General features: G+C 47.2%; 1 protein-coding gene across 1 annotated transcript; it reads left to right on the top strand.

Annotated features, from left to right (window-relative positions):
- The first annotated feature begins 240 nt into the window (after positions 1-240).
- LOC128278614 (amyloid protein-binding protein 2-like) lies at positions 241-1,647 on the top strand. Its single transcript, XM_053017345.1, has one exon. The coding sequence runs from the start codon at positions 241-243 to the stop codon at positions 1,645-1,647; it is 1,407 nt and encodes a 468-aa protein (XP_052873305.1).
- The last annotated feature ends 22,152 nt before the right edge of the window (positions 1,648-23,799 follow it).

The following is a 23,799-nucleotide window of genomic DNA, read 5'->3' as shown; positions in this document are numbered from 1 at the left end:
AATTCATGTATATATCGGCTGGTGCCTGTGGTCAAGAACGACAGAACGCCGCTTTTCCGTGCTCCGTTAACAACGCTCTTGCTACTTCTCCAGACGACGAAAAGCTGTTGGTTCCCGACACCACAAAGTTTACTTAAGCCGAAGTGGCGATAAAGTTAATATAGTTAGCACCCCTACAGTTGCTCTCCAAGAGTTCTTGCTTCGATCGTGCTCAGTTCGTCGTATCTCATCGTGTGTGTGATGGGCCACGTGGCAAAGTACTGGCCGCTCTGCGACGCTCACCTGGACACACCGCGAGCTGGTCCACGTAACCCAGCGCACCTTCAGCGGCTCGCGCTGGAGGCGCTGGTGAGGGCTTTCTCCAGATATCCACGGTGCCGCCGGCGCCGGTTGGTCATCGAGCAGCTGCCCCTCTTCATGCGCCTCGATGCGATCGAAGACATGTGCGACTATCTGTCGCTGCTCGACGTCCAGCTCGAGCTACTGTCCGATCCGCTGCTCGTCAGTGACGTCATCCGGCGGCTACCCGGCGAGCGAACGAAGCTGATCCGCTGCCTGCAGTGGCTGGAGAGCAACAAGAAACCGCTGATCGCCCAGCTGTGCCGGAGGTACATGGCGCTGTACGAAGCGGATCAGATCGAAGCAGCCGCTGGTGTCGACTGTTGGGTAGGCCAGCGTATTGGAGTGTTCCTTACCGAGACCGGTTGGCTGCAAGATGGGGCCACCATTCTACACATCGCCCGCCTGCAAACAACACCCGGTTCGGACGAGGAGTTGGCCGTATCGCTTCATCTGCTGCGGGCGCAAACGCTCGGCGGTAATCTGATCGACGCCCGTCAGTCCTACGACCGGATCACGGCGTGGATGATGTCGGCTTCGAGCGCCGCGTTCCGGCGGTCCCTGGTGAAGCCATCGTTCGGCGGGTCTCCTAGCGGACCGGAAGCGACCCATGATCTGGCGGCTGCCGTTCATCTGGCCCTGTCGCTGTATCAGCTGGAGGTTTGTGAGGTTTCGCTCAGCTACCACTACGCGGTGCTGGCGTTGGAGCTGCTCAGCGAGTCAGCTTCGCACCGGTTGGTCATCGACGTGTGCCGTCAGTTGGCTCGCGCTTGTCTGGCGCGACAGTTTTACGCCAAAGCCAACCACTTGCTGCGCCAAGCCATTGCCCGGGCGGGCGAGTGGTTCGGCAAGCAGAGCGCTCAGTACGCGGAGACCCTCGAGGACTACGCGATGTATTTGCTGGCGCGCGACAACGTGACCGACTGTGTGAACGTGTTCTCGGAGGCCCAGCAAATCTATCTGCGGCTTTACGGCTCACGGAACTTGCTGCTTGCGCATGCCCAGGGAAACATCGTGTTCGGGCTGTGCCTCCAGGCGTACGTCATCGGTCGGGTGGACCAGGCGATGCACCACGTCGAGAAGACGATGGCCAACTTCGCGCGCATCCTGCCCGCCGGGCATCGGTTGCTGGTGCAGGGACGACGGTTACGAACGACGATGGGACTGCTGCTGTTCGGGCTGGACACAGGCAGCCGATGGACGCACGAAGACGAGCACGGCCAGGATTTGCAGAGGGTCGAGAAGTTGAGCGAGAAAGAACGGGCTCTACCGGTAGGCGCTTTGCGCCGTGGGTTCTACCTTTGTTAGATCGAACGCTGTGGAGGTTATCTCATGCTGTTGTTAGGTTAAGAGATTGTTTGTAAAGGGCAATAAAGTGTACATTATATTGATTTAAAGGCATCTTGATTATGTTTTTTTTCTGTTTGACATCTTCACTAACATAAGTTCATAGAAACTTAACAAACATTGAGTTCTTTTTGCTATTGAAGTCTTAAGAGTGTTTCTATTCTATACTCTATTCTATTCTATTTTATCTATTTCATTTTACTACTTTATTTACAACTTTACATTCTATTTTCATTTACTTTTGCTGTTTCCATTTGATTGTTTGCTTTTGGTTCGGTTTTGTATCCTTTTCCGTGTTGCAAATAAAGTTTTGATTGAAATCATAACGACCAGGACCAGGTCCCAAGTTTCTCCGCCTGGATTCAGGCACTGAGGTTTCGAAGCCCCACGGGCACTGAGATTTTATAGTTAATTACCAGCACAATCTCTCGCCGAGTTTCACGAGTTCCAGCGTTTTGCCAACCGCAGGAATGGTTCTTCCTTGTTCCCGAGCTTGTTTCGTTTGGTTTGCTCCTCTCGAATGCGCCTAAGCAAACAGTCTGTTGGTCGGTTGCCAAGCCGACGGGATGCCGATGGCGAGGCATCAGATACACAATTTCACAAAAAAAAAAAAACATTCAGCAGCTCACTTTCCCTGGGCTCCCTGGATTGTGTACGGTCCAGGAACAACCGGCCGAGTGTCCGATACAGCCGAGGGTTAGTTACGCGAGCCGTTTCTATTAATTTGATGGCGTACGAGGCGGTTAAGTGGGAAATGTGGGAAATTACTGCGTCCATCACGGGCCCGAGGTAAGGTCAGGGTTGGACCGACCGCCAGTTTATGCAAAAGAGGGCCTCCTGTTTAATGCTGTCGGTGGGAATTCGTGGAATAATTGAGGTTTTGGGACGACCCCGGCCACACGTAGACCGCAGGACCGCACAAACGGCGAAGGATTACACCGCGCATCATCTTTTGCGGGTCGTAAAATCAACTCGAGTAGGTTAGGTTTACGAGCTGAAGCACCGGGCCAGCATCCCCAGCAAATGGAGTGCCACTCTCGGTTGTGGTGGTCGTGAACGAGCCCTCGGTGCAAATGAATTGCTTGCGGCGGCGAACCCTTCAACAGCCCAGCCGTGTTAGTTTTAACGTATCCGGTTAATTTAAGGTTTTTTACACGTACGCCCAAAAGATGAGTCGTGTTTGCTGGCCAATCCTTCCTGGTGCGCGTTTGAAGTAGTACGAGGTAGGTTGTAAGTCCTTCGCACACGGAAACAGGTGCAAAACGATGATCGCTGGAAAGTAAACGATGATGTACTGGAACTTAAACTAATTGAAATAACCAAAAATTAAACTTTTGATTTGACTCAATTACTTTTAGTTAGATAAAGTGGATATGGTTTCTCCAAATTGAATGTTGTTGATCTCTTATTTTTTTTCAAACCAACACCAATTCAAGCATTATCTAAAGGAGCACTAAAGCTGTAAAGGAGGAGTGACCTCAATTTTGCCTAAAACAACTTTGGCGTATTGTGCCTTGTCTGTGTATAACTTGTCTCGCTAAATAAATAAATCAATTATTTAATAAAAAAAATTCGAAAATAAGTAAATAAATTCCAGCATAAAGTATTACTACCTGTAATGAGGAAGCTCATTACAGACAATTGGGACGATAATATCCGCTACCTTACAGTCCAATTTGGTAAGCATCTTATAGCGAGCTTGGTTTTGCATTAGTTTCCTGTTTATTGTTGTGGTTTGGTGTTTCAATTGTTTGTTGCTGAAGTCTTTTTGTAATCCTTTCGTATCCTGATTTCCACTCGTCATTCAACTGATACGTCTCCGATAGCCAACGTTTATACAGTGGAACGAAACATACCTAGTGAGCCAGTGAAAATTTCAACTCCGTTGTGTCGTATTTTCGCACGTATCTGGTGTTGCTTCGACTTAGATATGTAAAATATGCAAATAATGGACGAATGTCTACTGAACGAATTTTTCAGATGTTGGGCTAACGGCTCGTATCTTCTAACGAGTCGTGCATTTTCGTATCACCAATCAAATAAATTTGATTCGAATACTTCACAAATACGTCGCTTACATCTGATTGATTGACTGACCATAGATGTAGAGCCCTTCGGGCGGATATGCTTTGATTTTTATAAGTATTTTTTTCCAAACGAATTTTCCCATCTTGACGAGTCGTTGTACTCGATTCTGATCCATCTCGACAGTAGAAAGAGAGCAGAAAATGTCTCGATGGAGCAGTCACCTCTGCCAAAAGGCATCCTTCGGGTTTGCGTCCGAGAGTGAACTTTTGTTGCAGATTTTCTGCATATTTGGCACTTTGAGTAGTTCGTGGACACGAAGCACAACCCTAGCCGTGGACAGCGGGTGACAGGTTCCGGGACCGTACTCGCACCGCTCAGAATGTAGTGCATTTAAAGTGGACTTTGAGTAATGAATACGCTTGTACAAGCAACGACGCAGAGGACGGTGCAGTGGAAGGATAGCTATAACTCAAGCTGTAAGCCATGGCATGCAGGAGCAAGGACGACTGAGCGAAGGATGTGAATCACATCGATCAATGCCAAACGGTTGTCTGCCCGTGAAGATAGGGACCGGACTGGCCCCATGTAAACAGCGAAAGACAGCCAGAAATTGTCAGGAGTTCTGTTGCCATTGCATTAAAGCGTCCGTCATATGAAGCTTGACGCGCGTTGACTTAAATTATGTTTCCGTGGTCCAGCTCTCGGACGCAAACGGACGTCTCGAATTTCGTTCCCTTCAAATTTGCCAATATTACTTTGGATAAAAATCGACATAGAAATAGAACGCTTCCAAGGCGAACTTGCTGAATTCGCTGAAGTTCAGTTTACAATATGAAATTAGTTTGAACGCCTTGGATGGGTTCCTTGGGCACTAATTAATTGACCACAACGCGACCAACATGGTAAGAAACGTTCGGACGGTAGAGATTATGATTGTGGGATGATTTAAGCTCGCCACTAGACTGCACTCGACCCGATGCCGGTTCGCCCTGGCGCTTAGATAATCATGATCTATTGCCCTGATGGATGCGAAGATAAGCTGCTGAATAATCATATCAGGTGCCCGGTGCCTGCCGGCTAGTTAAGTGCAATTTATTTCCTGTTGCCATTCTCTCTCTTTCTCTCTCTCTGTCGCTGATTGCACTCGGTTCCCTTAAAGCTAAAGCTCGTCTGTGCAATCGTTCTGCAGCAACATCGCACAACTTGCATCCTTTTTTCGGATGGCGTCGTCCAAATCCCCACCGAAAAGCTCGGCATAAAAGCTACAATGAATTGAATTGGAAATCTTCAGCCGACAAATTTACATTCGATTGCCTCCGGGCACACACACACACGGAGCTCTGTTGCATCTCCGCACATCCGAGTGACGCTTTTCGCTCGGTTGCAGTTCGCTTCGCCGTATTTGCAAGTAATCAATTTGGGTCTTTATCTTAATTCGATTCGAAAGCCGAGACCTGCCCGGCTTTAAGGGGCATTTTCGGGATCTGAAGCCTGAACTCTGCAGACCCCACCAGGTTTCACAGGAGCTTGCGTGCTTAACTGCGCCGTTTCGTCGTCCCCCAAAACGATGTCCCCAATTCTTGCGCTTCAAACAGAACAGATAGAAATAGGGATAGTGAGCGAGGGCGAGTTCTTTTGGCTCCCTGAAACCTTATAATCACGCACCATCTCGCTCAGCGGATCTACCCTCCGTGCTGTGTCCCTCTCCGCCGCAGGTTCTCCCGTAGCGTTATCGTGGCGGTTGCATCTTATGCATATGCCGTTGTCGGTGGCAGTTCGGAGGCCACAACAACAAAAATAGTGTCTCGATAGAGGGCAGGGTTTCGCTGCCGCGTTACGTGCGGTGCATGCTAGAGTGGCAGAATAAACGGTAGCGCGATAAGGTGGAATAAATTTAAACCCGTCCCACCCGCCCGGTTCGGAACGGAAGGACGGACGATTTTATTGTGCAACACTACACACGCCGTGACAAGGGGCACCTCACGAGACGCTCTTTCGTTCGAAGTAGCTCGGGCACCTTGACATCGCCCGCTCGTCGGGGAAGATCACCGGGGGTAACTTCCGGACGTGAAGATCAGCAAAAGAAGTCTCCTTTTGCATGACGAAGAGGACCCAGACCGGATGCAACTGCGGAACGGAACGGAACGGCTGAAGACACCGGCTTCCCAATTAATGATGCTCCCAGGATGGGGACGACGTAGCTAAAGAAGCGCACCCTGTGATATCGGGACGCGTTGGCACACACACCTGAGGGAAGTCGGTCCCCGCCGTCGGTGGTTGTAACGTGGAACGTGCTCTCGTCCGTACCGAGGACCGAGGGCAACCTTTAGCCCGGCCAAGTAACCCCTAGGGGTGCCCAAGGGATGGGTTGTCCGTGGTCGTTGTTGTGCCAAAGAAAGTTTGTGGGTCGTGTTAATTATGGTTATCTTATTGCTGGGTCGTCTTCAGGTAGTTCTGCACCACCCCATTATCTCGCTGTTTGCTATCGTGTCACTTGGGTGCTTGCGTGTTGTACTTGGGCGCCCGGTCGCCTGGGCTCCTGGCGAGAGTAGTTTAGATCAAACCACACCGACCCACACCGACACCTTCGGGCTGTCAGTTGGGACTGACTGACTGGCGGCAGCAACAGCACTGACCTCCGGAGCGTTCGGAGAGTTCAGAGTAATGATCGATGGAGCCGTTCCAGGGCTCAGCAGCACAGCGACTGGAGTGCGAACAGAAAAAAGATAAACTAAGTTAAAAGTCCTTCCGGGGCTTGAGCTCTCCGTCCGTGCGTGTGTGATGGCTGGGTTTTGTTTTCCGTTCAGCGATTTCAAACTGCAGCACGCTGCACCGGACGACCGGTGCTGCCGCCTGTTGGGGGGCTTTTGAAGGAGAGTTGATCAATTATTAAAGAGGCTCCATTTACAGCCCGGCACACCGTGTGTGCCGCCGCACACTCGTGACGCATCATGAGCGGTTGATTAAATCCGTTGATAGATGAAATTGAAACGTGCCAGATTCAGGTACTGCTGCGTCCTGCTCGGATGTGTGTGTGGTAAATATTTGCCGAGCAAACGCAACCTTGCTGCAAGTTCCCACGTTCCTTTAAATTGGTTTGATTTAAAATGTTATCTTTACAGTGTATTTCGCTCGTTGTTGCCCACGTGTTTGAGTTGCGATCTCACATTTGTCGGATCGGATGACTATTTAGAGAGCACGGATTGTTCTTTTGTCGAACATTGATTCGAATTAGAAATGGAAATGAGCGACCGACGATTGGTCTTTTATATCGCTGGGTTGTGGTCCTTTTCTGCTGTTACATTTGATTCGTAGCGAACTGTTTCAATTTACCAAATGTTTACTGTATTTAATGCTGCTCGACGATGTTAGATAACCAAGTTTTTAATTGCTACCGGTAACCCGCCTTACCAGACAAAGAATCAGTGTTGTTCTACAACCCCGAGTTACACAGTTACAGATACGGTTTCGTTCGCAGAAAGTTTTCTAGTTTGTTGGCGGAAACCAGCCGGCGGTCGGCCTGGTTGCACCCAAATAGTTTCATGCTTTCTGTGGTACTTGGTGTCATGTCAAAAGGTTGGTTTTGTTATGCTCGAAAATGAAGTTGCACAGTTTTTGGTGCAAGCAAAAGTTTAACCGATGCACGCAGGGACACGTGGCTTGGCGATGGGGTTTTGAAATGTTTGGGCAAGAAGCTGCCAGCTGCTAGAATGACTGAAACCGGAAAAAAACAAGACTTTCTAGTGCAAGTAGTAGTAGTAGTATATTTTGCATGTTTGATATGGTAGTTTACAATAGTGGTTTGCCAAATGGCTCTTAATGGGTACAGATTTTCTTTTCCTCATTGTCATATAAATTTACAACCTAATCTGGTGGTAACGTATTTATCGTTATTCGACCTTTGTCGGTGGCTGGAGACGTAGATGCAGGAAAAATTTGCAAGAAAAAACCTGCGCTGGTTGGTCTTAAAATAACTTAAACATAACTTAATTATTCCTTATCTAAACTTAAGACTATTGGGCCTAGACTATTTAGACTTATATCCTAGCTAATTTACATTTGGTTGAGCAGGTTGGGTAGTTGTGTGTTCTATTTACTGGCCTCTTCTATTGTCTGATGGAAATTTTGTGACAACTTTGCAACGTGTTGGTGGAAAGTGGGGATGTTGCTCATTTTGTGAATTTCTGTTGTTCTGTGCCATGGAGGTAGGTTGAGGATGGTTTTAAGAAATTTGTTCTGGATTGTTTGGAGTTTTTGTAAGTGTGTTTGAGCGCAGCTGGACCAGATGGGGGCTGCGTATGACATGATTGGTCTGATTAGCGATTTGTAGATAAGGATTTGGTTTCTTATTGACAATTTGGATCTTCTGTTGATGAAGCAGTAAGTGCTTCTGAATATTTTTTCACATTTGAGCCCTATATTTTCGATATGCGTTTGGAAGGTTAGACGCTTATCAAGGAGTACTCCTAAATATTTTACTGATTGTTTCCATTGAATTTCGGTGTTGTTAATTATTGGGCAACGGCTTGGGATTCGGCGTTGGCTTGTGCATCTTGTAAAGTAGATGGCCTCAGATTTTGTGTTGTTAATTTTAAGTTTCCATGTATTGCAATAGTTGGAGTATTTTTGGAGTGCTCCATTTAGTTTGTTCGTGATACTGTTTGGGGATTTCCCTTCGGCGCTGATGGCATAGTCGTCCGCGTATAGATACTGTGTGCAGTTTTGAGCTCTGGGGATGTCCGAGATGTATATATTAAACAGGATTGGAGATAGGACACTCCCTTGAGGAACTCCTGCAGTTGGTGTGAATACTGTCGATTTTGCATTTCCGATGTGTACGGTGTTTGTTCTATTGGAGAGGAACGATTGTATAGTATTTATGATTTGTTTGGGAAACTTTGTTTGGATTAATTTGTATACTAGACCACTATGCCAGATGGAGTCGAATGCCTTTTCCGTATCCAGCAATACTAGTCCTGTTGATGTCTTATTTTTTCTATTTCCAATTATGTTTCTGGTTAGTCTGTAGATTTGATGAGTGGTCGATAGAGACGGTTGGAAACCGTATTGTGTGTCGGGTATTATGTTATTTTCCTCCACGTGTTGTCTTAGCCTTGTTGCGATAACTTTTTCGAATAGTTTACCAAGGCAACTTAACAAGCTGATTGGCCTGTAACTTTCGGGATTTCTGGTATCTTTGCCGGGTTTGGGAATGGCGATTATTTTTGATTTTTTCCAGACTTCTGGGAAATATCCTATTTTCAGGCATCCATTGAATATGTGCTGCAACAGTACGATTGCTTTTCGTGGCAGGTTCTTAAGCGATCTGTTGTTTATTTCATCCAAACCTACTGACTTTTTGTTTTTGAGGTTTTGAATTATCTTTTGGATTTCGCGCGGCTTAATCAGGTCGGTTTGAAGATTTATGTTTGAACTGGTGTTATTGTAGTCGTTGACGGTGGATTCTACCCTTTTGTCCATTGGGCTTTTTTGGTGTTGCGTTATTGTATGGGATTTTTCGAAGCAATTTTTAATGGCTTCGCTTTTTTCTTGGGGGTTTAGCAGGAGTGCGCCATTCACTTTCAAAGGGGGTGTGGATTTGTGGCTTTCTTGGATGATTTTAAGGAATTTCCAGATTTTGTTGCTGTTTGCTGGTTCACGATTAATTGACTGTAGTAATTTGGACCACGAGTTATTTCGTAAGTCGTTTAGTTTGCCACGGATGAGTTGGTTGAGTGTGTTGTATGTGCTTCTTGTTTGGTTGTTTCTTCTATCTCTTTGCCATTTTTTTCTGTACATGTTCTTTAATTTAATCAGGTTGAGTATGTCGTCAGGAATTTTTAGCTTAAAATTTCCGGGGGTGATGAGTGGCACTGATGTATTGTGAGCTTCTATTATAATTTTGCTTATCGTCTGTATTTTCTTGTCGATTTGTTCTTCACTGTGTATTTGGTCAGTTTCGGCATTTAGATTGATTTTATTGTTCACAATGCTTCGAAATTTTAGCCAGTTTGCTGCAGAGTAGTCACGTATCTGTTTGGGCGGAAGTACTATGTTGTTTGTTTTTAGGATTTGAAAAGTTACCGGTAGGTGGTCCGATGACAGTTCAGCTTCTGTTGTTGGTGTAGAGATTTTGTGTTGATGATTGGTGAGTATTATGTCTATTGTAGAGGGGTTTTGGTTTGGATTAACTGGATAGAAGGTTGGGGATGTTGGGTGGCAGATCGTGAAGCTTCCTCTTTGCATTGTATCAAAGAGGGCTTTGCCAGCCCAATTTGTAGAACAACAATTCCACATTCTATGGCGTGCGTTGAGATCGCCGCATATGAAGTAGTTAGTTTTCCGGTTTGTTAATGTTTTTATATCCTTTATGAAGTCCGTTCTGTTTTTGTTTCCTCCTGGATGGTAGACTGCTATGAAATCGATTGGGCCTGTCGTGGTGTGTATTGTAATGCCAATTGCCTCTAGTGTGGACAATTTGTAGCTTTTCATTGATGAATGTTTTACCCCTTTTTTAATAACTATTGCTACTCCGCCTTTTTGGTTTTCGGTTCTGTCGTTTCTGTAGATTATGTACTCTGGTAGGGCGAATTTGATGTTTGGCTTTAGGAACGTTTCTGCTATTGCCAGTATGTGGATATTGTGGGTTTTTAAGAAGCTTGATATTTCTAAATTACGGTTAGTCACGCTGTTAGCGTTCCAGTACGAACAGTTGATTGCACAATTAGTGGCCATCATGGCGAACAGTACTTACTGATGATTTGAAAGACGACCATTATTTGGTCCTCTTTGGATTTGCATGTTTTCATGCGAGTGAAAGTCTCTGCTATAATAACAGAGAGTTCGTTGCTGTTAAATAAGTCTTGGTGACTTGCTGGATTTTTGGTGGCTTGTGCGAAGCTGTGGTGATTAGTATGAGCTGTGCGCTCCGACCAAATATTCGTGTAGCCGGTGTGTGTGCCGGGTAGTGGAGGGAAAGTAGCGTCGTTGAGCACCGGCGTTATTTGCTGCGGTGTTTTTGGTTTAATTGGTATTGGTGTTATCATTTTCGGCCTCGCCGGGCATTGCCAGAATGTAGCCGTATGGTTTGCTCCACAGTTTGCGCACTTGAGTTTGTGCGTCGGGATTTTTTCTTCGCTTGTTGTCCCTTGTGTTAGGGGACAGTTTTTGCTACCATGTGTTCCCGCACATTTCACACATTTTTCTGCTTTGAAGCAGTTAGCTGCTCCGTGACCGAAGCTTTGGCATTTTTTGCACTGCATTGGAGCGCTTTTTTTGTTGTAGAAGTCCCATCGGACTCTGCAGTGATTCACTGCCGTGATTTGTCTTAATGTGGGAAGGTTAATTTCCCCTTTTGTAAAGTGCAGCAGGAATACTGCGTGGTCGGAATACTTCTTTTTAATATTTAATTTCTTCACCTCCAGCGGGGTGATTCCTTCTTCGTTTAACAGGGCTTTTGCCTCCTCGCATGTGCAATCCAAAAGGCCAGTTAGGACTATTTTCGTTGTTTTTTCTTCTTCCAACTGATAAGTATGGAAGGTAACTCCTTTCGTGGCCTCCAGGGCTCTGACGACCTTTTTGTGGTCCTCGACCGACTCGGTTCGTACTGTTGTACCCTTGTACGTTGCCGTGGTCGAGAACCGAACTACGCCGGCTGATATTATTATACGGTGGACGAATCCTACCGACGAGCTGTACACCACTATCGGTGGTGTTTTCGAGCTTTTAACCGTGCTCGGTTGACTTTCTGGTGCGCGCACGGGTACCTCCTCGCCAGCGTCCGACAGCAACTCAAACTCGTTGCTGGTTTTGATCTCTTCGCCGTTCATTGAACCCTCGGCTGTCGAGAACCTCTTCCTGCGTTTTGGAGCCATATTCGGATGGCCCCTACTTTGACTGACCTCTCTTGACACTTTGTGTTTTATTTATTCTTTCCACAAGCACGTTCACGACTGCGACCGATCCGTTCGGTGGTCGGATTAGAACTGAGACTTTCTAGTGCTTACGGATAATTGCATAAGTTTAATGTATCTTTTTTTTTAAATTGATTGTGTAACAATAGTTCACAAGAAATTAGGATATCGTGTAATGCTGTTGCATACCTTTGGGCGCTTTTCACGGAATAATGCCAAACGCAAAGCTTAAATTGTAATTGGCTTTTGTTTGTTACACGATCAGTTCTCAAAGCATTTATTGGTATATTTATATTTTATGGCTATAGTTATTGATTTTCAATTCAATTTAATTTAAATTAAATATGCGTTAAGATACATGTTGCATCAAAACATTTACACATGCTACTTTCCTTTCCGTTAAGTCCTTCTAGAGGGTTTTCATACATTTCACGAGCTTATCATTTCTGAAGCACTGGGAAACATCGTACAATTTCCTTCCGTGGCCTCATCGCAGCTGAAGCCTTTTGGCATGTTTGGTTGTGTATTAGCTCATGCGTTGACGCGTAACAGCTTTGCGAAAGCTGTTGATTCACGCACGAATCGACCACGGCGCGGGCGGCGCGATGATTGAGTGATGAATCCCTGGTCTTTAGCCACCCTCGCCGGCTGGGCGCGTCCATCAGCTACGCCCGCCGACAGCAACTGGACGGTAGCCGTCAGCAATAATAATGCACGGCACGTTCCACCGTTTCGGTCAATTATAAGCGCAAGTGTCTAACCGATTGCCGACTCATTCCGACGATTTGATCGCTTTCGAACAGGGCAAGACTTGGCACACTGCTCGTTCCTTGGAACTACAATTAGATCGGCGGCGACAAAGAATGGCAAGCAACTCGCTTCTTCACGCCCGTCAGCTGCACGGCGGTTTTCGACTCCTGTGGAAGTCACCGTGCGCCTGTTGAAAGGCCCCATTCAAATTACGGCCCGGAGGCCAAGTGGGTGTGTATCATGATGGGTAATGCCGCAGCATTAACGTGCACTTTGCCGGAAGCGTCGGAACGCCTTTCGAGGGATGTCTAGCAACTGGAGTACGGAGTTTTCAGAATTTCTCCCCACCACACGGGGAGTGCGTGGCTTTTGGGAAAGTTTGCCAAACTAAACCCACCCAGTGCGCCTTCTACCACTGACAGACATCATTCTGAAGCACCTTTGATAATCCCGCTCACGCTTCGGAAGCCGCCTAAGGCACTGTTCGGAGGTGTAACGGTTGTCGGATGCCCTTTTGCGTTGCGAAACACAAATTGATTTGGTTTGCTACGTAACGTCCTTTTGTAGTATTCATTTAATTATCACCTAATTTCTACTGTTGCCGAGTCAACCCGAGACGAGTGAATAAGAATCCATCGTCTTTTGTGTTTGTTGGTTGTATTTATATTTCAGGCTAATCTGTTGAGTATTAAATGAATATTGAAAGAACATTTTTATCGTTTTGGCATTGCTTTGTTGGTGAGGTACTGTTATCTCATTGAGCTTTTTACCAACGAAAAGTAACAGAAGCACATTGAATTTTAGCATACTTTTTAAAACAAATTCTTTGCATCGCTCTGGTCACATCTGTCGTTGTCTGTATTTACTATTACAAATTGCCAACGAAAATTCAAATTTGATCCCATTTTTGTAATGTTTCCAAAAGCAAATGATCACGATTAACATTAACAAAATGTGTTTGGCTCGCTTTCCGCGAAGTACGTACACCTTACAAGGTCTCACTCCTGAATAATGCGCCTACCAATGTCATCGTGCCGTCGTTAACCGACGCTACAGTTTCGGGGTCGTCTACGTTCATGCTTTGGTTGTATTCAATTTTTCAAGAGCAGTAAGCCAACGGCAGGTAGCGAGGCAGGGAACCTTTTGGCTAACAGCCAAAGGACGAGCAAAAGATAAGCGAACGTCTGAAATAATAATTGTTGCGTGGGTTGTTGTAAAAGACTGGCCATCATCCGGCCACCTGTCGTAAGGAAAGATAGATTTTTATGGTATTTGTTGCGTAGTGGTTGACATTTACCTCGGTGTTTGTTCTGCGCAACAGCACGAAAGACGCAAAACAAACATTAAAAACATTGTCTGTTACAGTGTTTGTACTTAAGCAACATTTCAACGCATTCTTAGATTCTCTTCCAAGCGGCATTTGGAACACACCAGAATGTTTACTCGCAATGGCTGGCTGGCTGGCCTTCGAATTGGTGCACGTAATCTCAACGTTGATTTAGGATTGTTGAACCTCGCGGAAGAGGCTGCAAATCCGCGGAAGAGCACACCGAATCCGGCAAAAGCAACAACCCGGTCCGGCGGGTGTACTAGCGCTCGCCAACAACGTTTGATTTAGCCTTTGCCCGTTTGATCCATTAGCTTCGCGAGTGAAGCTGACCTACCTTCGGAGATACTTGAGTCCAAAATCACTCACATTTCTCCGTGGCAGCGTACTTCTGCGTACGGCGTATGTTCAGTGCGATGTGCGATGCGATGCCTGAGTTCGAGGTTCAACAGCCAGCATGTTGAAGTTGAGTTTCGTTGTGAACGGAAAAGCTCTACACGATGCTTCATACTGTGCGTCCAAATTGTCGGCTCTCGTCTAGTCGTGTAAAGGTCTGTTGTTACATTCATGTAAATCGCACAACATGCTCAACATCTCAACCATTTCTATGTTGGTGTAACTCAGGGGCTGGTATAACTTCAAGTAACATTGGGAATCTTGAAATATTTGTTTTTTAAATAAGAACTTCATACAACAGCACGAAATCGTTTTAACGTGTTTTATAGTTGTCTTATAAGGCCAAAGTAAAGCTTTAAATAATCTTTCGAAAGCCTCGACACGATACTACTAATCGAAACATTGTCATCAAATTAAGCCTTTATCCCTTTGTCCAATGGGTGATAAACGTGTTTGGCTTTAGTTTTGGCTCTTTTCGTACGAAAAAAAATGAACAACTTTCTTACTTTGGACCTTCTTACGCCGGCTGCTTTTGGGCTAATAAAATCCCAAAAATAAAACACCGGAAATCCGAGAAACCCCTTCAGCGATAATTCTTTGCAACATGGCGACGGGCTTTTAATCACCGATCACCGGTGGGCCCCCTTTAGTTTTCGACTTTTATTTTCGCCGCCGTCACCGTTATTTTAATGACTTTTCTTCGCACATTGCACTTTTACGATTGTTGAGTTGAGAAGTTTATTTTAATGCCGTGCCGGCCGGCTCCGGATTTTGCGTGTCACGTTTTATTTTTGTTCTTCACCGCTGCCGAGGCGGGCTCTTCGTCGGTGGAGGGAATTTTGTAGCCCCACAATCCGGGACGGCAAATTTTTGGTTCATTCGTTTGTCACGGTCTGACATTAATTGCACCGGAGCCCACCAGAAAGTAACGGACCTGCCCAGCCAGCCGGCCGGTCCGGGGTTATTTTTCAACATTTTCCTTGAACCATCGAAAAGGATTTTCCGCTGCCTTTGAGCAGCGGTAAAGGTAGCAGCTTCTGCGAGGTCGTTTTCCGCATTCCATTTTTGGTGGTACATTTGTTTCAAGGTTTCTTTATTTTTTTCCCGCGGCCTCACGAACCGTTAACCGGAGGTCGAAAGTAGGTCGTCACGGAGCACTCGGGCCGTCGCGGTCGTGGTCGCGGTGAAAAATCCATTTCCCGCGTCATTATTTCTTCCGGCAATCGCAATTCTATCACCGAACGCGGCAGCGTAGCATAAATCGTGCCGTGCCCGTGCCGTCCCGGGCCGATGCTGTGCGTAATGGACTCGGTCGGTCGGTGGGTTTATTGCAAAACATCATCATTATTCGAGCTATCATAATGTGTCGTCACCATATTTACGATCGCTCCGACTCCATAATGGCTTAGACACCCGCTGGTAGTCCAAAAGCGGGCATTTTTAAGGGAGCGAACAGAACGGCTCCAACGGTGACGGGTGTGGCCGCTGGTTGTGAGAAATAACACTCCACCATCGGCAGCGAAAATCGGGCGCCAAGTTATCTGTTGGCAACCAACGCCTTCCACCAACGTGGTTCAATCAAACGTCCTACTCATGTGTGAACCAACCCAACCTGATAACGGAGAGCCGGGGATTCGGCTTCGAAACAGGTAAGACGGTAAAGTGTGCGCTTGCCGACCGTGATAGATGGCATATTTATGTACGCACCGCGAAACACTTAGCCGTAGGAGCCTGCTGGCTTCCGGTATTCCCAAGAAAGCCATTCAAGCCGGCGCTCCGGTGCCGGTAACGCTGACGCGAAAGGCAAAATCTGTTGCGTTTCAACTCGGCCCGGGACACGTTGTTAACCCAATGAAGTGTAAATATTTTGGTTCCATAAACCCCCCCGCTTTGCGACGGTTATTTTGTGTGCACTTTTTTATGACGATTGTGTACCGGGGGGAGAGCCGTTGTCGGAAAAGGTGCTTTCAGCGGTGGAACTTTTGGTTGTTCAAAAATAAAAGCTCCGCGAGTAAACGAAAACGTGGGAGATCTGGTCTGGTGAGGGCTGCATTTATTACTTTATCCTTTGCTTTTTAAAATGTCTCTACAGAAAACAAATGGTTGATGTTGGTTTTGATTCGACATTAAGGTATTCGGGAATGTTTTGAGAACGCAAATATAGGGATTCAAAAATATTTGTGTGCGCCACCAGGCGCCTCCATCGAAATGCTGAAAACGACCCGGCGCCTCCATCGATGACCCAGTGCGCAATGCAATTTAAAACTAGCGCTCGACTGGCAGAGTTTCGTTTTTATTCTACACTTCGCTTTGATATTGCAAACGTTGCATAAATATGATCGGCAATGCGAGCGAGGCGCGCCTTACTCGCGCCCTCGATGGCCCTTGAAGCCAATCTTCATCAGCAATCATGGGGATCGATTTCGTTTCCAATGCCAACGGTCGCTTCCGTCGCTCGAGTGGCCACTTCGGCGATAATGACAGAGCAAACTCGACGTCAAGCACGTGACACGGGTGCCCTTCCGAGTACCGTGCCCCGCTGTGGTGGTAGCCAAGTGTGTGTGGCCGCGGTGTGCGCCCTGCGGTGGGGAACATTATTCCGGCTGATTTCCGCAGCCAGCCAGAAGCCCTCTTCAGATGTTCGCGTGAACGAGCGAAAGAAAGGTGGACGTGTGCGCGCGCAAAAAATGGATCGTTTCGTACCGAAAAAAAACTTTTGCACCGGAAAATGCCAAATGGTTTCCTTCCTCCCCGATCGAGAGGGTCGTCGGATGGGAATGATTAAAAATGAAGCCCGACCGACTGGACTGAAATTGCGGACGGGTAACCCAGAACGAATGGCGGTGCGTGGCCACCGTGGGGCTTGTGGGAAAGTTTCGAACCCCGTTTTGGCCGTTCCGCTTGGTTCGCTTTTCACTGCCCAGCCCCAGGCTCGGCTTTATGAGGCTGTAAAATTACTAATTAACAATTTGTAATATACAGGAAATGTGCGGGGCGCTGAATACGAAGAATGTGGGAACTTTCGCTAGCCGGCCGGACGTCAGCGACCGGAGCACTGACCACCACGACCAGAGCGTGGGAGCGACCCAAAAGAAAGTGTCTCAATCGGGGGCAAGGAAACCTCTTGCCTTTTGAAACCCTGATTAATTGCTTCGGGACCGGGTTTCGGGAGGAGGTTGCTGCTTCCGGTGGGCGGAAATCACCTTTCGACTGGCCACCCGCTCACGGTCATTTGACGTGACCACCCGTGACGGGACGGGTGTGCTGATCTTAGATTGAGACTTAATTAAATTGCCAAAGAGACAAAACTCCCGGCCGGGCTTCTTGGTGTCCTGCTTTGCTTCGAGCGGCTCCCAAGAAGCTCTGCTAAAGAGTACCAAACTCGGAGCTGAGCTTCTTAGGAGCAACTTTTGGTCCCCTTTTTTGTTCTCGGTCGGTTGCTTGGGTCCTCTCGAACGAGAAAGTCACCATAAATCGCCGCTAAATTTTGTTTCAACCTTTAATGAAAGGGAAAAAAGTGAACCGGCCGGGGCCCGATAAGCCGGAACGGGGTCCTGTCCTGTACATCCCCCACCCAACCCCGCTCCACGGCGTCTCGGTGGATGGACGAACCGCTGGAAATTAAATGGACCGGAATTCAATTATCTTAAAAGGAATCAAACGACTACTGGTGGTGCTGGTCGGCGACACCGTCGCGAAGCGTGCGCGGTGGAGTGGCCGGGCCGGGTGGTTGAAGAAGGGGGAATGTACCTTTCATTCGCCACCGCCGCAAACCACCGACCAACGGAACCGCGAGCCGTCGTCGAGCGTCTTGGGCCGTTTTTTATTTATTCCAATTTCTTTTCCCGGCGTTGATCCTTGATCCTTGAGGTTCGTCGTCCTCGTCGTCGCCGTCATCGCTGGTGAAGCAGCAACGGGCGACGGGCAACCGAGCGTCAACGGGAATAGTTGGGATAAATAACAAATTATCCACACTTTACACGCGCCTCTCGGCGGCGTCCTGCCTACGTCGTTAGGGGCGAGACTGAAACTGAAGGGGTTCACACGCGGTCGGGCTCAGGATGAAGATTTACAAGCGGGCCCAGGATCGTGCTTCGGTGGCTGATTCGCTTTCCTGGCTCGTACCGATTTGGTAGGCTTTCAGTAAAATTGATTTTTTTACAGATCATTTGCCCAGCAGGAAGGGTCTCTGGAGCACACATCGGATAACATAACGGATGCACGGGATAGCGGTTTGAAGTACGTATCGAAGGTTCTTCAATTCGGTGACGCCAGCTCTGTTCGGTGGACCCAATGAACGTGGTTTAAGGTGACACTCTCTGCACCATAAAACCTAGCATCGGAGTGGACAGGAGTGCTTTGCTTTGAATAAAACGCTTTCTGTTTGACCGAAACTGAACTTCAAAATTTCAACAAATATTTCTTTGCTCGTATTTTATGACTTCTCGATCATTCTCAGTGAAACCGGTATTTTCTACTGGTTCCTTAAAACCCTTATTTTGTTTCAAAGCCTCTTTTTACACTCACGTCTATTTAATTTCATTCGAATTTTTGGAGATATTCTCGCAAGAGCATAATCGACGAAGTAAACTCATGCTCAAAGAACTTACAGAGTTTTAATTTGGCGCAAACAATAAATTATTAAAAACGGTTGTAGTATAAGTAAACGTTTTCGACAAACATTCATGTATTGTAAAAACTAATTTTAACCAATTTAGTTTATTTGTAAATCAATTTCTTGATTCACCATATTAATTTTAAAATGTTGCACTTGCGATTTTTTGGTTTTATTGGCTGTGTTTGTAATTTTTTTCAGTGCTTTCTTCATTTGTTCATTATTACGTTTTGTTAAATTGTTCTGTTAGCTTCGTTTTAATACTTCTGTGATCTGTTTCGTCCACGGTGTGCACGTCTCTCAGAAACACGGAAAAGCACCAACGCGGTAGGGGTTCAAGCTGTTCCAGATCATCGGATTAACCGTCTCGGCCGCTTGCCCAATGCCGGTTCACGTTAGTGTTAGGGAGGATGCCGTAAAAGGCCGACTTCCGGTATGAAATTGATTCACGTTCACGTGTTTTTCTTACGAAGAACTTGGCACCCTGACCGTATTGACGTCCTGTGACGGACAGCCGATAGCGCTGTCATCGTTATTTCAGCTGGGTTACAGTTTCGGTATGACGCCTTTCCGGATCTCTGGGCCTCTTTCGAGCACGAGGGACAACGTACCCGTCGACGAGGGACAGCCTACCGAAAAAAGGGTCAATATTTTATATCGGGCTTTTATATTTTGGTCGTTACATTTTCGTCCTTCGCCAAACAACGGGTCGCTTGATCGTACCGGTACCGTTGCCGATGTTGTTGCTCGTAATCAATCGACGAACATTGTTTCCCCAAGCAACCCGTTTCGGGATGCATAGCTAAGTAGCTCGGCAAAACGGCCCCAAACCCAGTTTGAAAGCCGCTTGAAAGGGACCCTGATGAAGCTGGCCTCCCAATCGAATCGGTTTCTGGCGGCTTTACCGGTAAAGGATGTAAACATGTTTATTGCATCCTGTAGCACTCTTTCCGGTCACGCTGCGTGAATGGATTCCCTTTTTCCGGTAAGCCGCTTACGGTGGGGTCAAGACACCGAGCCGGTTTTGCATAGAAGTGAGCACACTCCGGGACCTTCAGCGCTCCGATGCTTCTGTGGATCGCCGCTTTTGTTCGTGAGATAAAGGCGCGGAGGCTTACGGATTCGTTCACGCCCAAGTCGTGTGTACGTGAGAAAGATTGCCTTCGGCAGTGATGTAAAGAAATTATTCGTTAATTGTTGTCAAGAATCCTGATCCGGAGGAACACCTTTCGGGGATTTCCTAATTCGTGCGCAGTGCTTAGCGGCTCCATGTTTTTGCTCCTCAGACTACACTTTCCGTGAAACTATTCGATAACGATGTGCCTTGCTCGTTGGATCGGAGCTGAGATTGATGGCATGGAACGTAATCAAGAAATCGAGGCTACACCGGGACAGATACGAGACCACACATTACCTCGACCGAAAGAAGCCGCGTGGGGTCGTTTCAATTTTATTACGTTCCAGACCCCCTCAGACACCGATCTGGATCGTTGCGGGAAGCGATGCGCCTAATTGATGCTTGACATCCGAACGAGGCATTCGGCTACAGTGGTAGATCCTACGCCCGGATTCTACCCGTATCACCTGCTAGGAACCACTTTCGGCCTCGGGCGTTCGATCACACAGCCCACCAACAAGCCGCAGCAAGTCGCAAAAGCGCCCTAATGAGCCGTGACATGTGGGGTTGTAATTTTGCTCTCAGCTTTTTGGGCGTTTTGTTGCCCGAAAATCAAAGCCGAGTGGAATTAGAGTTTTTGCTTCGTAGGTGTCGCTGTGGCTTATTTTGGCGTATTTTCGTGTTGGAGTCTTTCGTTTTTCGATCCGAAACCCGGGATCCGGGAATAGAATTGTTGGCGGTTTGGTTTGCATTTATTGGACGCCGCTGTCACTAACGATTCGAGCCCATTCGAGTTGTGCCTAAACCTGCGTGTGTGTGTGTGTGTGTCTGTATGTTTCTTTGTGTGGCATCTGTGTGCTTGTTTGCGTCATTAGGTGCTATAATTTGGCGAAATGCTGCTGGGGCTGGCCGAAATAAAAAAAAGGGCACGTTAGCTAATCTGGGCGCAGGGCGCTTGAACAATTGACAGGGAAAATTTTATTGACATTAATAGGGTGGGCCCAGGTGTGCCTGCACACCGTGTCACGGTGCGTGCGTTTGTGCGTGAAATGTCGGCCTCTGTTTTCGAAACCCAATTAACGTGACATGGCAGGGCAATATTCTAATAGAAAAACAGACAAACAAATTGATTATGTTTTCTAGCTCGTCACGACACTGTTGCCGGGACCGGGCTGGAGTTGGTCTTTCGGTGTAAAGTGATAGAAAATATTAGTTTTGTGGAAACATTAACTTCCATTCAAAGTTGCGTAAACTTGACAGACGTATGTTCAAACCCTGACAGAGCATCAACTTGAGTGTAAAACTTTAATTGGGTACTTAATACGGCTCTGCACGTTCTAATAATAATAAATAATAATCATAACCATCGCTTTTTCGGATTGTGGTCCATGGTAACGTTCCAAAATTCCGAAACAATTGAGTAGTTCAGAGATCCCATGTGGCCTAATTGTTTTTCGTTTTTCCCGAGTTAAGTTTATACCGGGGCAGCCTAACACACATATAGTAGTTCGGTTGTCTGTCAATCTAAACTTTCTTCAAACAATCAAATCAATGTTGAATGATCAAATCAATGACTGAACAGACAGATTCTTCCCGAACCTTCACATTAGAAGTAGATTATTATTGGCGCTAACGGGAGTATCACAAAGCCCACCTTTTTTAATATTCAGAATAATTCAATTGAGCCAATCAAGTAATAGAAAGCGTAAAGATCACTGTTTTTTATTTTGAAAACAGTGCCTAAATGCCTAAAAACCTATCAATTTTCTATTAAATATGTTGAAAAAACCCAACCATTATGGAGCTCGAATAAAATTTTCTCAAGAACTACAATTTTTGTCTGGAAGTACCACGGAAGTTTTGCATTGAAAGTGAAGACTGCAAACCGTCGCATGTTTCACAGTTCTTTTTCTCACATTCTTACCAAATTCGTGCCATAAACAATGGAGGACTTCAAAATTCATAAACGTCACATGCGAAACAAATTTTCCAGCTCAACCGATGGCCTGTCCGTCGCTGATTTGTCGTCAATTTGTCGGACGCCACCATTGCAACCTGGCGGGGTCTCGTCATAAAACTTTGCGTTGCAAATTTGTTTCCGAGCCGCGGGCACCGCTGAGAGCCGGGCCGGTCTCGAAACAAATCAAATCCTTGCCGGGTGACCACGGCGCAGCACTAAACCGGGAGAACCAGATGGCTGCAGCTTATTAGGGGCGGTCGAGCGTACGGCGCATCGAATAACAAATTTATATGCCATTGATTCGTGATCAATGTGCTGCCCGATGGGCTTCGTGCCCGTCATAAGCTTTTAGGTGGGCCCCGGCCAGGCCAGGTGGGCTTTTGGCTCTGCGTTGCTTTTTTTGCTGTCGACCTACTCGCAGGTTGCACTCGGACACTCGGTTCACTCCGGGGCTCGCCTTGACGGGGAAGGACTTCGGGGAACACCTGATTAACATTCATAGGCTGTGTCCGGGTGCCCATCGTCCACCCGGAGCACTGAACCGTAGCGACAGGTCGGATGAAAACTACAAATCGATACGAATGGTACCGCCGCAATAAATCTATTTATCATCCGGAACACTCGTTATGATGACGCAGGCCCACGTAAACCGGGCCGGGGTCTCTTCTACGAACGGGCCTCCGGTGGCAGATTTATGATTAACGCCTAAATAAATCAAAATTATAAAATCACAACCAAGTGAGGCAGTACGCCGGTCTTAGACGCTGGCGACGAGCTACGGGAATGCCGTCTTGAGAAGGGTTTCAATGGAAGCCGGTACTTCGGAAGCGCCACATTAGACCTCAGATCGCTCCGGAGTGCATAGAGGTCGCCGGTTTCGGTACGCTGTGCTTACGTGCTCCTGCTGCCCGGAAGAAGAAGAATTGGACCTAAGAACGAAATCGTGCGCCGCAGTCAAAGACGTTGTACGTCTCTGTTTCAGACGAATCCGTTCGGGCGTTATTTATTGCGTGTTGCGTTCATCTACAGATCGTTTCTGGTTCGGGTCTCCAAAGAGCCAACCAAAACCGCAGTTGAAGCTTTGTTGCGCTTCCTCTCGCTATTCTTTTCTCTTCTTCTCACCGGTTTTAACGCAGACCGATAAGACCGTCCTGGCGCGTGAATAAATCAATACAATAGGTTCCGTGCGATTCCATGCTTCAAAAACGGTGCCCAAACGATCCCGACAAATGACGCCTCATCGACAAGTAATCATTTTTGCACGGACCAACGGGCTGCCCAACGTGGCCGGGCGTGGGAAATCCGGGCTTGCAGCCCGTATCTCCATATGTTGCGATCTCCGTGCTCGTGTGCTTGCGCGTCGTCAACGGGTCCGTGCCGTGCCAAATCATGTTTGACAGACGTGATAAATTTGCAAACAAACTGTTCGCTGCTCTCGTAAACCTCGTAGACCAGGGAGCACATACGTGCCTGGGCCCCGGGGTGGTGTGGTGTGCTTTGAATCATATCGGGGTGGGCCGCCGGAGCCCGGGCCGGAGTCCGCCGGATCAGCGCTCCATTTGTCGTCCGGAAGCTACGTACGTTCACGCCACAATGAAGCTGTATCTCGCTGGATTTATGATGGAATATTAAATAAGTGCTTCGGTTGCCCGGCCCAGAGCCCGCCACAGGACACTGTGCCGCCAGGAAAACTTTTCGGCCGAAGCAGACTGTATGGGTGAGGCTGTAGAAGCGCGCCAGCCCGAAGAAAGGAAACTTCGTGTATGGCCGCACGTACACACCATCATGGACCTATTATCTGGAGCTGCCCATATGTACCGTGGTCCTACCGACCTACGGACCTTTGCTGAGCCAGCAGAATCGATTCGTGTCGTTACGGTTCTGCCGTGCTTCACCTCATTGACGTATAGTCCTTCAAGAAAGAAAGGAAGAGAGAAAGAGCAAATCCATCGCTGATGAAGACGTTTCGAAACCAGGCCATTCGAATCGGTACGGATTCTTGGTCAT

The sequence above is a fragment of the Anopheles cruzii genome, chromosome 2 (genome assembly GCF_943734635.1).
Source record: "Anopheles cruzii chromosome 2, idAnoCruzAS_RS32_06, whole genome shotgun sequence".
NCBI lineage: Eukaryota > Metazoa > Arthropoda > Insecta > Diptera > Culicidae > Anopheles > Anopheles cruzii.
Note: the sequence above shows the minus strand (reverse complement) of the source record. Positions and strands in the feature narration are given on the sequence as shown.

What these genes read in the sequence shown, in the direction of transcription:
- LOC128278614 (XM_053017345.1), top strand. Translation starts at nt 241, where the DNA reads ATGGGCCACGTGGCAAAGTACTGGCCGCTCTGCGACGCTCACCTGGAC.